At 41.8% G+C, this 15,034-nt stretch overlaps 1 protein-coding gene across 4 annotated transcripts in view; it reads left to right on the top strand.

Annotated features, from left to right (window-relative positions):
- Positions 1 to 15,034, top strand: part of agap3 (ArfGAP with GTPase domain, ankyrin repeat and PH domain 3) — a 162,385-nt gene that overhangs the window by 104,386 nt on the left and 42,965 nt on the right. For all 4 annotated transcript variants that reach the window (XR_007569092.1, XR_007569093.1, XR_007569091.1 and 1 more), the window contains exons 10-12: positions 3,747 to 3,851; positions 5,597 to 5,768; positions 13,664 to 13,813. Coding sequence is in view for 1 of the 4 variants with exons in the window: in XM_050032859.1 (XP_049888816.1) it covers positions 3,747 to 3,851; positions 5,597 to 5,768; positions 13,664 to 13,813 (427 nt within the window). In the remaining 3 variants the exon portion in view is untranslated. The remainder of the gene's footprint in view (positions 1 to 3,746; positions 3,852 to 5,596; positions 5,769 to 13,663; positions 13,814 to 15,034) is intronic.

The following is a 15,034-nucleotide window of genomic DNA, read 5'->3' as shown; positions in this document are numbered from 1 at the left end:
TCACTGAGTGTGATTTCTAATGTAACATAATTGCAATTTTTTAGCTGGTTGTTTTTTATTTTTATCTCGATTTCTTTACTATTTTTCTGTTTTACTGTATTCATGCTTTGCTCCAGAGGACCAGCTGTGTAGTGCTGAACGCTGAATTACATATCAGAGTGAGGATCATTTCTAAAGGTCCAACGATAACCGGAGGAGAAGTAATTGACACATTGATTAGTAATCACTCATGATTATATGAGTGCTTTTGAAAATGGGTCAGCATCATTGTATTATCCTCTTTACCTGCAAATGATAGAAGATAATGACCTTTTTTTTAATTTATTTTTTCAAATGTTGAGCCAGACTTTCTCACTCCCTTTGGAGGAAAATTACCAAGGCTTTGGTCCAGCGGAAAATAATGTCAGGATGACACTTTCAAGCGCCCTCACTCAATCAGAAAATATTGCTCTGGGGAAACCAGTTTAACAGATACAGCATCTATCGGCCCTTGTGTCTGTCACTGATAGTAGATGTTCGTGTAATAGATATAAATGTGATGTTAGAGAATTATAATAAATGCCGCAGTGTATTATTTCTTTTAAATCAAAGTTATTAACATGACAGATGTTTAAATTGTGGTTTTATTTGTGCGGAAATTTGCTAAAAATGCCCTTAAAAGCATGGAAATTTAAACTTCAAATAATTCTGTAAACATTTAATGATTATTTTATCTTCGTGAAGCTCGTTTTATGTAGATTAATGTAATTTATCTGCAGAAGCGTGCAAATCTGACGAGTGCAGGTGAGCAGGAGGTTGAAAGAATCCCCTCCGAGCAGTCTTTACTGTAAACTCTCCCATTCTTACCCATTACTGGAAGCTCCTCTCTAAAGTCCAGGGCCAGTTTCTCTGAGTATCATGGCAACTTTTAACAAGAGCCATCCCCCTCTTTATCTACAAAGGGTTTCTTTAAAGGGGGGGTTGGCTTTACAGATGTGGAAGTAGGGGGTTCGTGGTGTGACTAGCTGATCTTCAGGCCAGTCAAATGCACAATCAAGGAGATCAAAGTGTCAATGTGAGCTTAATTACCACTCCCCCCCCTCACCCTCTCACCCCATCGGGCCAAATTACACACCACACACCCCCCCATGTCTCTCCTCTGCTCCTACCCCCCTGCTATCTATAAAAATAGTGAGTGAGGATAACAATGCACTCACTGCTGAGGAGCCGCCAACAGCTCCTCAGCAGTGAGTGCATTCTTGCCCCATCACGACCCCCCCTACCCGCCCCAACCCAACGCACACACACACACCAGCTAACACACACTTTTTCTCCCCCTGTCACAAAGGGCCGGCCTATCAGTCAGCCGCAGTGGCAGGATGCAGCTTTTCTCCTGGTCGTCTGACAAAAGAAGAGAGAGACACTATCTCCTCTGTGTAGATATGACAATTGTGTGGCCACGGAGAGCACGTCTGACGATCGGCCTGTTTCCTTATGTCGCACAGGCTGAACACACTCATCTCTTTGTGTGTGTGTGTGCGCACAGGGCTCCACACATGTTGCCTTCTGAGGCCAAAGTATCACATAAAGAACACACTGCTTAAATTAATCCGAACGTAGCAGACGATCAAACAATTAAGATAAATTATCCCAAATCATTTGTCGAGCTTCCAATTACTGAACGAGATACACATCACAGCGACTGTTCAAATAAAACAGAAAAATTGGTCGGCACGTGTAAAGATTTTCACATTATTGTCTTTATTGATCTGCTTCGCGGCGCTGATAAATATATGAAGCTCCGCGCTGATTGCATGTATAGATTTGTGTATGCTTCAGTAAGGCCACGAGATGAGGAACATATTTGCTTGTAAAACATGCATTATAAAGTCGCCAGAGGCCGTGTGACTGGCTCATTTACTCTGTATGATTAGAGAGTCATTTAAAAAGTGTTTACAGTTCTTTTATTGACTAAATTGAGAAGAGTCTGGGCAGTCAGCAAGTTATCGATTGAGGGACACAATGTTTCTTCCTGAAAAATCATCACGAGTATCAACAGTTAAATAGATAATGAACACTTTCTGAAATATGAAATAACATTTAATGCACAACTTTTAATTTTTTTGAATTAAACAACAATTCAACACAATATTTACAACACAGAATACAAATATGTAATTTCTTTTTGCCCCTTTTGCGATCAAGGACAAGAGAATATCATGACATTTTATTTTATTGCAATACCCAGCAATTAATACAACTAATTGTTGATTAAAATTAATTAAGCTTCAGCGACACACAGCCAGCGTTGATGCTGTCTGTCTTCTCAACTGTCTTAATTTTGATTTGACAAATATCTTTTTCCTATTTCAAAGATTTCAGGTGAAGATAACCTCAGATAACGTTATTTTACACCCTGTAACCTGATGATTTTAATAGAGAAGAACAGATTTAAATTTTGCTGAGTAGATTTTAAGGCGAGATGAAGTGGTCAGTTTGGGGATTTTGGGCTATTTTGCTTCCTTAACATGCCGTCTTTCAGACTAGTGGGAAGAAAACATCCAAAATACACATTCAAGCGTTTATTCTAGTTCAGATTTCTGTTTGGAAATTAATGCAAAAAGCAGATATTTAATTAGTTAAGGCCTTATTTGCACATTTGCATATAAACTTGTTATACAAAAAAATAATTGTTTTAATGTAAGTCAGCTGGGGAAGTTTCATGGTGACATCTGCATGTTAAAATCTTTACTCTACTCACCTATTTGAAGCCCTGTGTCAGTGAGCAGCTCTAAACAGGCAGGTACATTGATAAAATACAAAGAGGACCAAACTGACTCCCAACATGCAGCCGATGCTCAGCCCTCGCCCCCTTTAGATGAATCCGGGTTCGGATTAGGATGATTGTCGGCAAACAGCCTGGTGCCCAGGTCACCGAGGGTCAGCTCTTCCTGATGTGTTAATCAGGATTAAAGCCTGCAGGATGGGCCTGGCTAGCAAAATACTACCCTCTTTAACCCCCCCTTTTTCAGCTCACACACACACACAGGCTCTGGCTGTAAAAGCACAAACATTGCCCCGGCTTAATCCCCTAATTAAGCGTGCCCCTCCTCACTATTTAACCCCAGAGAGCCTCCTGGCCCTTGCACTCAGCAGCGTTTGGCCACCTCCAGCAGAGGAACTGCATTGTTTACCAGTGGATTTACTCAGCAGATAAGGAAACCATCAGATGCCCTGAAAGGCCGCGGAAGATAAAGTAGAATAGAATAAGAGCTGAGTGGGCTTTGAAGAGGGGAGATCACACTCCCTAATCCCAGGATTGAGAGGTCTTCCAGAGTTCAGCATGTTATGTGTATGAATGCAGGGAGGAGGTCTGGCAAATTGGATTGTCTCTCTGTGTCTGTGAGGGGTCTCTGAGCCAGAGGAACTTGGCCAGCTTTGGAGGTTCACAACAGAAACATGTCATTTAACCTGTCAGCCAACTAAGTTATAATAAAGAATGAAAGTTTAAGGGGATGTAATTAAATATTACTGTTATGTTTTCATATTTTTTAATGTGTAATCACTTCCATACTGTTTTCGTAATTGTCACTTAAAATGATGTTTGCTTTACGACTCACCACAAACAAAATGTAACTGCCATAACGAAATCTGTAATAGCAATAATAATGCTGTTTTATGGTATTTAACATCCATAATGGCTCATATCATCCACCATGCTGCTTTGAGAGGAGCACATGCTCACCGTGATGCCTCGTCTCTTACAGGGAATCCTTCTGAAGCGAAGTGGCAAATCCCTCAACAAGGAGTGGAAAAAGAAATATGTCACACTGTGTGATAACGGCGTCCTTACTTACCACCCCAGTTTACATGTGAGTCTGAACCCCTCCTCCTCTCCCTTCTTCCCTTCCCATTTCTTTTCCAATCGGCTTTATGTGTTTGTTACACTACTGTTTGTACTCGAGGGTGCTACTGGAGGTTTTAATGTAGGATTTTTTCAACCGCTGAGCACGATTCTCTTGATGGGATTACATTTACCACCGCTGCTGTAGCGAGCTGGATTACAACCATATAGGCTCATGATTTCTACAGCGACTGTATATAACTAGCTAACCCCGTGACTTTAAGTGTAGTATTAAGAAACAGGGTGTCCTAGTGGTCATCTCTGTCCCTCCTGTGGTGCCCATCCCCGGTGCCGTCTAATGGAGACATGGCTGTGCTTCTGCGTGCCCGCCGCGCCCAGACTGCACGCTGGCTTGTATTTATAATGGTTCTCACCGCATGGCAGCAGAGCCTGACCAGCCTCCCACATCCATCTTTGTCAGAATCCCGCTGGGCTGCTAATACCTCTTAAACACTCGGCTGGCTGGCAGCAGACAGCTCAGGATCCCGGTGCCCGTCTTCCTCCAAAATCCCTCCAGTTCCCCCCATCACTCTCTGATTCCTCCAGCCCTGTGTTTAAAGATGTTTCAGATAATCCTGGCGAGGTGAAATGAAAGATATTGGCGTCTAATGAGACAGCTCAAACTTTGAGCACAAGCCCAACAGTTAGACGCGAACCTTGTGTGTGGCCCTGTTGTACTGACAGTGTGTTAGCGGTTTAATTTACAAGCAGTTATTAGTAGAGCAGAGCTGTGCTACAGTGATGTATGTAATTGACTGAACAGGCTATCTCTTGATCATTACAGCTATTACAGGTCATCAGGGCAATCTATGAATCTATGAATCTGTTGACTTACGGAGGGAGGTGAAATAAGGGAGACAGTTACATTAGCGCGGTAACAGCTCGAGCTCATTTGGAGCAGTGGAGCAGAGAAGGAGTGAGAAAGGGGAAGAGAGATTGAGGAAAGGAGAGAGGGAGGAAGAAAGAGGGAGGGAGGCAGACTGAGAGTGGAAGAGGGGAACCTTTAATTTCGCAGTCAGCCAAGCCATCCACACAATCACCTTCTGTTAATTCTATCTGCTACATCAATTAAATTGTTTGTAGAAACTAATTGAATGTGGCTTAATCACACATCTTAATAGCTTTGCACGCTTCGATCTGGCTGTTAATTCCAGCAATAAAATGAAATGAGAGCGCTCACTGGGTAATTAGCGAGGAGGCTTGGGAAAGAAATGAGTGCTTTATGACACGGTAATAAAGCAGAGGAGCCGGTGGGGGGACGGCAAAGGCCGAGCTCGCCTCTATCTGGGTCTTTTTTTTGCTGAGCCCAATGATTTTCACCTTGGCTTCCCACATTTGGGCAGTAGTCGCTTTAAACCAAATCAAATGCCCAAATTGAAAGAGAATGAGACTGTTTGCATTCATTAAGCCTAACATCTCGCTATTTGGAGAGGCGGCGTGGGCACAGGTGATGTATAATGGCTTTACAATCATTTTTCCACTATCACACACCCTTAGTGGAAGGTCTAAGATGGGTTGTGACTAATGGGGATGGAAATTGAATAGTCTTTTAATTTGTTTTTCTCCCATAATTCCTGGATTCTTGTTGGTCTGCTGTGTGTAATCAGTTCCCTGTGTCGAGGGGAATATGTGGGAATGTTTGGACTCTATCTTGAGTGGAGTGCAGGCCATTCACAACAATTGTCGTGTTCCTTTTTTTTCCAATTTCTGTAGGACTACATGCAGAATGTGCATGGGAAAGAGATAGACTTGCTGAGGACGACAGTGAAGGTTCCCGGGAAGCGGCCACCCAGAGCGGTGGCCACCGTCGCCCCCACTGCTAGTCCCAAAACCAACGGGCTGACCAAGGACCGCAGCACCTTGCAGCTGGGCATAGGAAACACAGGTACTACTTCCTGTCCTCATTACAAGGTTAACGGCCAGAGTAACAAAAGTACATTTACATATATAAGACACAGATTAATGTACGATTTAAGATATTTATTTCATGCGTTCTGACACTTCTGCAAACATAATATATTTAGTGATTTATCTGGAGTATGATCAGTACATTTGTGCTGTTTTAGCTTCAACTTAAGACTTATAGTTGTGGTCAAGAAACATAAACCACAAGTGTTGGAGGAAATGAGCCCACACTTCTGAAATATATGTTCAAGGATCTTTGATGAGACAAATGCGTTCTTCTCAGTTCTTCGCAAGTATCAAACACACAGTGGGCCGAAAGCTGAAGTATCTGAAACCAATACTTTGTGTACTCATTAAAGATCTGGAGGTTTTCGAATGAATCATCACTTCTTAAAAAAATGTTTTTTATTCCTCAAACAAAATCTTCATTTGAATTAAGTGATTAAATGCATAGTCTTTTTACTATAATAGTGTTGGAGCTGAAAAAGAGTTTTAATTTTATAGGTGTAGTTTATAGTGCTGCAAGACCGCCCTGTTTGTACAAGTGCGTCCTTCCCTTTATGTGCAGCAAGCGGGAGCGCAAACAGTTTTTTGACTGCTGTGAAAATGTCGTTTTTGGGAGGCTAAATGTCAACAAATGTGGATTGAAGCAGAATATTTTGTTAGATGTAAAAAAATGTTGTTGATTTTGGAAATAATTTCATCAATAAGTTTTGGCTTTTGGACTTCAAACCGCTCTGAAGTTGTTGGAAATGTTTGGATCACGTGTCGTGAATCATCTTACGCAGCCACACTGGAGTCTAATTATACAAATAATATAAAACTAATAATATTAGTGCAGCTTATTCTTTATCTGCAACTGTGCAGAAATAGCACATTTAAACAGAATGAATAGACAGGTAAAAAAAAATGTCTGGGCAGCATTCGAATGTTGATGTAGAATTTAAATGTCAACATTATGCGTAACGTTTTTAACTCTGTGTGTGTACATATATATATAAAATGGGCTTGATGTCTTACTTGTAATCAGTGTCAACAAAAACAATATACAAATACCTTTTCTTGAGCCCGATGCAGCGCTGAGCAAAACACGTTGCCCTCATCAGTGTTAGTAAAATATCATCAGTTGCATATTTTTATGGGAAACTTCTCTGATTACACGTTCGTCTTTCATATTGAAGCTGGCAGCACCTCCAGGTCTAAAGTACACACACTGTATGCAAAGCTCTTCACTCTTCTTCACCTCTGCTTGTGGTATAGAAATTAATACCTCCATAATTAGAATATTCACTTATATTGGTATATTAAGAAGGATAGACTCGGGAGGTAAAGAGGGATCTCTCATGTTTAACATACTACGCCAAAGAGGAAACAAGTCACAGGTATAATACGTAATAGTTACTCAATGAGTCTTTCATTACTGTACTCATTTTCTGTGTGCTCAGTTTGTGATTAATCATAAAAATGGGTCCCAACAGGTTAATTATCTACTTTCCGTATGTTTCATTCATGCAAATTAGCTGCCTCACAGTATACACAATGATTACTTAATGAGCGTCTATGAGAAATCTATTAATTCTCTAAATTACTAAACAGGGAATAGAAAATTGTTTAAACGTAATAGCAAATATCACAAACAACAAGGTTTGTTTATCTTGGACTGTTACATCACCATGACACTGACCTAGTTATTTTTCATCCTCTGTTGTGGGGGGGGGGGGGGGGGGGTCACAGCAACAGAAACAGACACCAGTTTGGTCCTGAGCATTGTGCCAGGGTTTCTCCACCTTTCAAGTTTAAAAATAGAGCTCTTCTCCCAGCGAGCGGTGCCACCGGAGGCTGCGGAGAGTCTGGCAGGCTTATAGAGGGGAAGCCAGTGATTGGATTTAGGGGTTAGGATTAAGAGTAATTAATACTAATTAGCAAAGTGATCCCCGGAGGGAGGCGGGGTCCTTCATCGGCTGTGAAATGGGCACAGTGTTTCCATCACTCAGGCTACAGCTAACTGGCTGGGAGTGGGTACGGTGCCAAAGACGGGTCGGCAGGGACCATTAGCACTGTCCATGCAGGTTACTGTTCAACCTGGCCAAGGTGCTGCCACTGCTGAACGGGTTAATCAGTCAAAAGCAGAAAGATGTAGGAGTTTACAGAGCAGAGGACGTCGGATCGAGGTTGTTTCATCCCACTAACTGTTAACCTTGAGTGCTGGGTTGAGGGGAGTCATCAGGGCAGACAAAGGGCCTTGAAAAACAGGCCAGAGCAGGTTTTGGGAAAACAGCACCAACTGGTTTCTTGGAAAAGACTCTTCAATGACAAATTCCCAGGATTTTTAGTTGCCATCCATTTGCGCATCAGGGAACAATGTGTGGGAGATTTGCCGTAATCTCCACTTAGGAAAAGAAAGGTTACAAATCACATCAGGTCTCTCTCTGGGTGGAGGACCCTCTTCTGATTATGCGATCGGGATTTTGATTTCATTAGACGTGCAATTGATGAAGGGAACAAAGGGGTAATTTTTCATTCACGGCGTCCAAATCACAAGCCTTGTCTGTGCCTTTGGTAATTCATTCATTCCTTAGATCTAAAGACCTTTATAATCACTGGGAGAAGAGGGATAGGGACGGGGAGAAGGAGGGGCGGAGTGGATGGGGGAAGATGGGAAGATGAAGAGGAGAGGCTGAGAAGACAGAGAGTAAATGAGAGAACGCATGCGCCCACGACTTTGCCAAGCGGCCAGGTTTAATTCCTTTGCTGGGTGCTGAGCGGAACCGTTTTAAATATGATCCTCCCTGTTAACACGCATCCTGCCGTGTCACCGGCGACAGATACATTGTATCAAAGTATTAATGGGCCCAGTCACTTTGAATCAATCCTGTGGGGGAGAGAGAGATGCATGTGGAAGAGGTGGAGATCTCAGGAGAGTGTTTCGCTCGTTCCCTCCTCACTCTGTGCCACAGTTTGTCTCCAGTGTAGCCCAGTAAAACCAGTAGCAACATACTCACTGACCAGCAGGCCCTGCGAGCGCCAACATGAGACTTCTTTTTTAACACTGGAGTTGCGATGTATTTAAAGGGATAGTGCACCCAAAAATGAAAATTCAGCCATTATCTACTCACCCATATGCCGAGGGAGGCTCAGGTGAAGTTTTAGAGTCCTCACATCCCTTGTGGAGATCCTAGGGGAGAGTGGGTAGCAGCACAACTCCACCTAATGCAGGCAGACGGCGCCCCAGATTAAAACGTCCAAAAACACATAATTGAAACCACAAAATATCTCCATACTGCTCGTCCGTAGTGATCCAAGTGTCCTGAAGCCCCGACATAAAAAGTTGTTTGGCCTCACAGACCATCATTGTCTACAACAGTGCCTACGTTAAAAGCTACATTATTAGGAGTTCCTCCACTATTGTTATGTTCGTTGTAGCCAGAATTTTTTGACACTGCCCTCTAGTAGCATCTCATGGATGCGTCTGTGCTAACATAAAGGGCAGTGATGGTTACAACATTCAAAATGAGCTTTTCGATTTTCATATGTAAAGCCTTTATCCAACACTTTTAGTGAGGGCTAGGCAATATGGAGAAAATCAAGTATCACAATATTTTTGACTGAATACCTTGATAGTGATATTGATACTGATCTTTGCTAAAGTATTATCAGTAATGTGGATATAAAGACGAAGTTGGTAAAGGCAAACAAAATGTTGCAGAAAATGGCATCACTTTACTGTAATGCAGCTTTTAAAATCATGAGAATACAATTATTAGGATGTTACAGTACCAAAAATCCAATGCTATGTTCACATGGAATCGGGCAGATGGATTACACCTTCTGGACGGCGTGGTAAAAACAAGCAAACAGTCCAACAGAATGGCAGGACAGTAACACGAAATATGCATGTGTGGCAGTGGTGATGTGATTATTAAATCAAATATATCAAATACAATTATTTTTTAATGTAGTTATTCTAGTAATTGTCCAGATTGCCCATTTTCTCCTTGTGTGCAGGAGCTACGTAACACGTGGTAAACTTCTCCCGGCCTCACCTAATTTTACCTTCCTGCTCTTTGTCACCAAAATGACATCCAGTTTGCCGTCTACTTTCTCCCTGATTCCATGTGGACGCAGCATAAGCTGATATCTAATTTCATACCACAATATAATATCAATATATTGCCAAGCCCTACTTTTAGTTGTCCAATTTTATAATTTCTGTGTTTTCAAACTAGTTGAGCTACTCCACTGTTTTCCCATGTACCCCTGACAACTGCAGAAGCACCCCCCGGGGGTACACTTACCCCTGTTTGGGAATTGCGGTAATAAAGTAATAGTTTGTTTCGAGAGCTGTTTTGTCTGTAGAAAAATACTTGTTTTGTCCTCAATTTAGTTTTTTGTTACCTAGATTAATCTCTGAGGAAATGACTTCAAAATGTCATCAAATTCATTGTAACATTGAAGCAGAACAGCAGATGTGAGTTGGAAATGTCTGCAGACAACAACAACAAAAAACGCATCATAAGGCCTACATGAGGAAAAACGAACATTTTAGATTTGTCCAACAGACTATAGTGTGTCACACACAACATAAAACAGTTTAAGTTGTATTAATGCACACAGTTTGTTTACAGTACAATACAAAATGCACAGGTATGCGTATGAACGTCTGAGTGACTTGTGTGGGGACAGGCGGCAGCAGCAGCAGCAGCATCAGGGGTGGAGGAGTGGTGGGGGGACGTCTGGGCGTTGGTCAGGATGATGTTGGTGGATTACACACAGCCGCAGATGATGTTCTGCCCGGCCCACATTAGCATGAATGCTTCATTATCCCACTACTTGTACATAATGGCAACAACTCCACGGAGGGGTCAGGCCTCGTCACGGCTCATCAACCCACTGACGGCCCGGCCTAAAGAGAAATGAGAAGCAAGGCAGCGCTGCTCCCCGCTAATCCATCGCCTCTACTTAACACCCCAGCCCTGGATAGCCTGCAGAACACACTGTATGGCTTCTGTTATCTCTTTATACACATGACGATACAGTCAGCAAGAAATATTTATACTGGTGCGCTGCACTTTTTCAGCTTTCATTAATCTTATTAAGAATGTTGCAGGAGTTAACTGAAGTGACATCTTAGATAAGAAAGTATCACTGTGCTAATGATGTTTTTAATTAGTACATTTATATATATTTTTATATATAGTTTTTTTTAATTGAGGTAAAAATTATACCACAGTGTAAAAAGACAGTCTTCAAAATGCTATTTAAGTAGCAGTACAGAAGTATTATCTCAAAATTTAGCTAAAGTACGTAGAAAAAAATACACATTATGCAGACGTGCTTATAAAATATTAGATTATTATTAATCCACAAAGGTATAAGGAGCATTTTAGTGTCGTAGATTGCTGAGGTGGAGCTGATTTTTTCTGCTTTACACTGTTGGGTAGTTTAATGTATAAAAATAGATGCTGTTTTATTAATAAAACATATTTCTTGTATGTAAAGAAACAAAAGAGCTCAAATAAATGCAGTGGAGTAAAAAGTACAGGGCCCTGGAATATAGAGCACTATAAAGTGGTAGAAAATGGAAATACACAAGTATAGTGCTCTTATAATTCTACTGAAGCACAGTACTTGTGTAAATGTGCTTATTTCCTTTCTACCACTGTCAACATGTCGTACAATTCCACAGTAAATGTCTTGATCGCTGTTGTATGTTTACTGTAAAAATAATAAAGAAGCATTTCATCAATAGAGACAAAATTTCAGCAAATGTCAGGAAATCTTCAAAATGAGCAGACCTTCACAAAATGCCACTTCATGTTATTGCACTCTAATAATACCAACTTCTTTACTCATAAAATGTTAAGTTGCATTATAGGTTTTTTTTTAAATTATTATTCTTGGCGTTTTTTGCAGTAAAATGTCGTAACGTTTGATATATTTGTATTTGACAGTCAAATCATGTACACGATCACTACAGTCTCATCCTCTGGACCTCAGTTTGCAGTTGTCAGGTTCATCATTGTCCAGAGTGTCACTGCTGAGGCTGTGCAACGTACTGGAGTGAGGCCTGGCTGGAGCTGCGAGTACAGTGCTCTTTTAATGCCACAAGCTGATTATTTCTCCACTGTAATTACATTATCCTCCCCTTTATGCAGGAGTGGTCTCTGGGGACTAATGGATACAGCCATGTATAATTCATTAATCATTAGCATCCAATTTGACAATTAGACGTGATTGTTGAATTTTAAATATCGATGTAAGTTGCCACGTAGTTATCTAACAATTTTTTTTTCTGTCTCTTTTTTAAAGCGTCAACGAGTCAAACTTTGGGGGAAAAAAAGAAATGTAGAGATTTTAATAGTAGAAAATAAAGAATTACGTCTGAACGATGAGGTGATTAAACATTTATCTGTAAGGAGGGAAACAACGGACTGCTGTTTTTTTTATATATAAATCATATTTTTAAATTTTCCTTCTTTTAAATTCAGGAATGATAAAAGCCTTTTTTAGAAGTCATGAGCTTATTTTACATATCATTCATCCGTCACTTTTTAAAAAACAAAGTTTCACATTTTTTTCAGTACCCTTCTCCCCAGCATCATCTCCCCCTCCTCCTCCTCCTCCTCCTCCTCCTCTGCTCTGATTTCAGCATGCTAATTTAGTCAGTGCTCCTCAGCATGATTCCCTCGCTCTCTCTCCCATTCTTGCTGCGATTCTGCTCCCTCCCCTCTGGGACCTGAAGATTAATATTCCTGGGCCCAACAAGATAATTACTGATACTAATTAGACATGATTATGTGAATTTGATACACTTATTACTCTAGATAATGAGTAGGACATATTATCCTAACAAGCACCCGTGCCGCTTAGTTTACTTTACACACGACCCACACACTATATTTTCTGTTATTGTCACCTCAATCAGAAACTGATATTCTCTTGTAATTATTGAAGAAAAGGCCCTGATGTGTGATACCTGTAAGATGAGGAAGCATTGTTGAGAAAATCAGAGATATGTCTTGTTTTGCAAAACAAAGCCTCTGAATTTTTAAGCTTTTTGTGTCAAAGCAGTGTCGACTTACCTCATTAAACTGTGTTGTCTCATAATGAATCTGTGCAGCATGTTAAAGAGTTATTGTGTCAACTTTTAGGGTGGAAATACGGCAAAAATTAACTTTCCTGACGACTGATTTTATTAATAAACCCATCTTTTATTGTAGGTTATGCAAAATATTCAGTTAAATTGATTTTTCAGATTAAAAACGTGACAGAGCTCGAGTCAGTTTGATGCATTGTAAATCTCAAGCAGTTAATCTGATTCCTGGCACACGACTGGCGGTGTATCGATGAGTTTTTCAGAGTAGTTAGGATGTGTTGTAGCGACTGCTCGCGAACAGGAGGGAAGGACCCCACATGGCGCAGCCTAGCCCATGAATTAGTAAAGAGAGCCAGGCGTCCGTGGCTCGCCTGATTGGAAGTTAGGGAGAGAACGCCTGCTGACGCCAGTGGAGATCGATGTGGCAGTCAGAGGGATGAGGCGAGATAATTAGCGTTCAGAGTGTATCTTGTTAATTAAGGGCTAATTAGAGGCAGAGGCGGAGGGAGAGGGGTTTCGTTTGTGTGTGTGTGTGTGTGTGTGTGTGTGTGTGTGTGTGTGTGTGAGGGGGGTTGCTTGACAGAGGGGTGTGCACAAATATGGTGGCAGCAGCATTGCTGTGCTGTAGAAACTACCCAAAACTGTTAACTCGATTGCATCATTATTACTTCCTTTGCAGACTTTGTGAGTTTAAAGAAAACAATCCGAGCAGAGAACTCAAATGTAGAAAACAAAAAAAATCAGCATTAATTTTCTTGTGTGTGTCACTTATTTTCCAGGTGCTCCTCACTCCAACAGTAGCTCATCCCTGCAGACGGGCGCGTCGTTGTTCAGCGGCAGCAAAGACAGCATGCACCAGCGCTCCTTCTCCGTGTCCAGCGCCGACCAGTGGAATGAAGCCATCAACACCAGTACGAGCAGCGGAGCCCGTAAGACATTATCCCCGTCCCTTAAATCTCCTCCAAAGTCTCACCATGTGTTGTGCAATCAAAATTTACATACCGCTACCACAAAGACGAGTGAATTAAAGCAAAATGAATGGATCTGGTGATGGAGACGGCATTTCCCGAGCTTCTCAGACAGGTGGAACAAGCCTCATTTTCATAATTAGCTGATCAGGGCTGTGATCGCTGTGACCTTTTTGGCTGCTGCTCTTTGATAGAAGCAGCGTGTTCAGAGGAGAGGAGCGGTGAAGGTTAACTTTCTGCCACCGATGCATCTCCACTCACTGCCTCCGTGTCACATTGCACCTTGTCACTGTACTTGAGTGAAGTAAGATAATATATTCACCATGCATGTCTACACACACACCCCCATCCTGTCTTTACCTTCCATCTTACTCTTATCCCCCCCCTCCCTCCTTCCTCTGTTTTCCTCTCTTTTCTTCCGAAGAGGAAAATGAATGCTTTTTGGGGGGACCATTCATCACCAGTTATTTCCCTCTCTTTGTGGTTGGCAGTAAAAAAGCACTTAAATGCACATCAACAGAATAACAGTCATTTCCATGCATGTTTGCACTCTGGTAGTTCTCATTAGCACGGCGGCGGCTCCCCCCCTCCCCATGGGCTCCCAGGGGCCCCGGCAGTTTAAAGAGCGCACTTTACGAGCGCTGCTGGAGTCCAACTGCACGGCCCTCGTGGTTCCGCAGACAAGCCTGTCTCTCATTTGGAGCTGCCAAACGATCAATTCTGCCTGGACGCAGGCACTTCCATCACCCCCTACCCCTGTCTCCCATCAGCAGCATGCCCAAAGCAGAATTACTTAGATTCGTGGGGTCCTCAAATAAATGAGCGCGAGTGTGTGTTGTGCGTGTGTGTGCTCTCGCTGATTTTTTTTTTTTTTTTTGTATGTGAGTTTTTTCCACAGAGCGTGTTTGCGTCTGTATTACAATGTGTGTGTGGAAAAAACAAGGCTTCATACTGGATGTTTGTGAATGTGCGTTTGGCGACCGGTCTGCAGAGGACAAATAGGAACTGCTAAACGTTGTGTTGTGAAAATAAGGAGGCCCAGAATTTCCCATTTTCATGTTTGGTAAACTGCAAAGCCCTCAATATTAACATAGCTCATTAACCAGCATCCAGTCTTCAACTAAATCAGATCCACACTTTGCTCCTTTATTCTGTTTTCTTCAATTATTTTCATGCTACTCT

The sequence above is a fragment of the Epinephelus moara genome, chromosome 21 (genome assembly GCF_006386435.1).
Source record: "Epinephelus moara isolate mb chromosome 21, YSFRI_EMoa_1.0, whole genome shotgun sequence".
NCBI lineage: Eukaryota > Metazoa > Chordata > Actinopteri > Perciformes > Serranidae > Epinephelus > Epinephelus moara.
The sequence above is the reverse complement of the archived record's forward strand: the minus strand, read 5'-3'. Positions and strand labels throughout refer to the sequence as shown.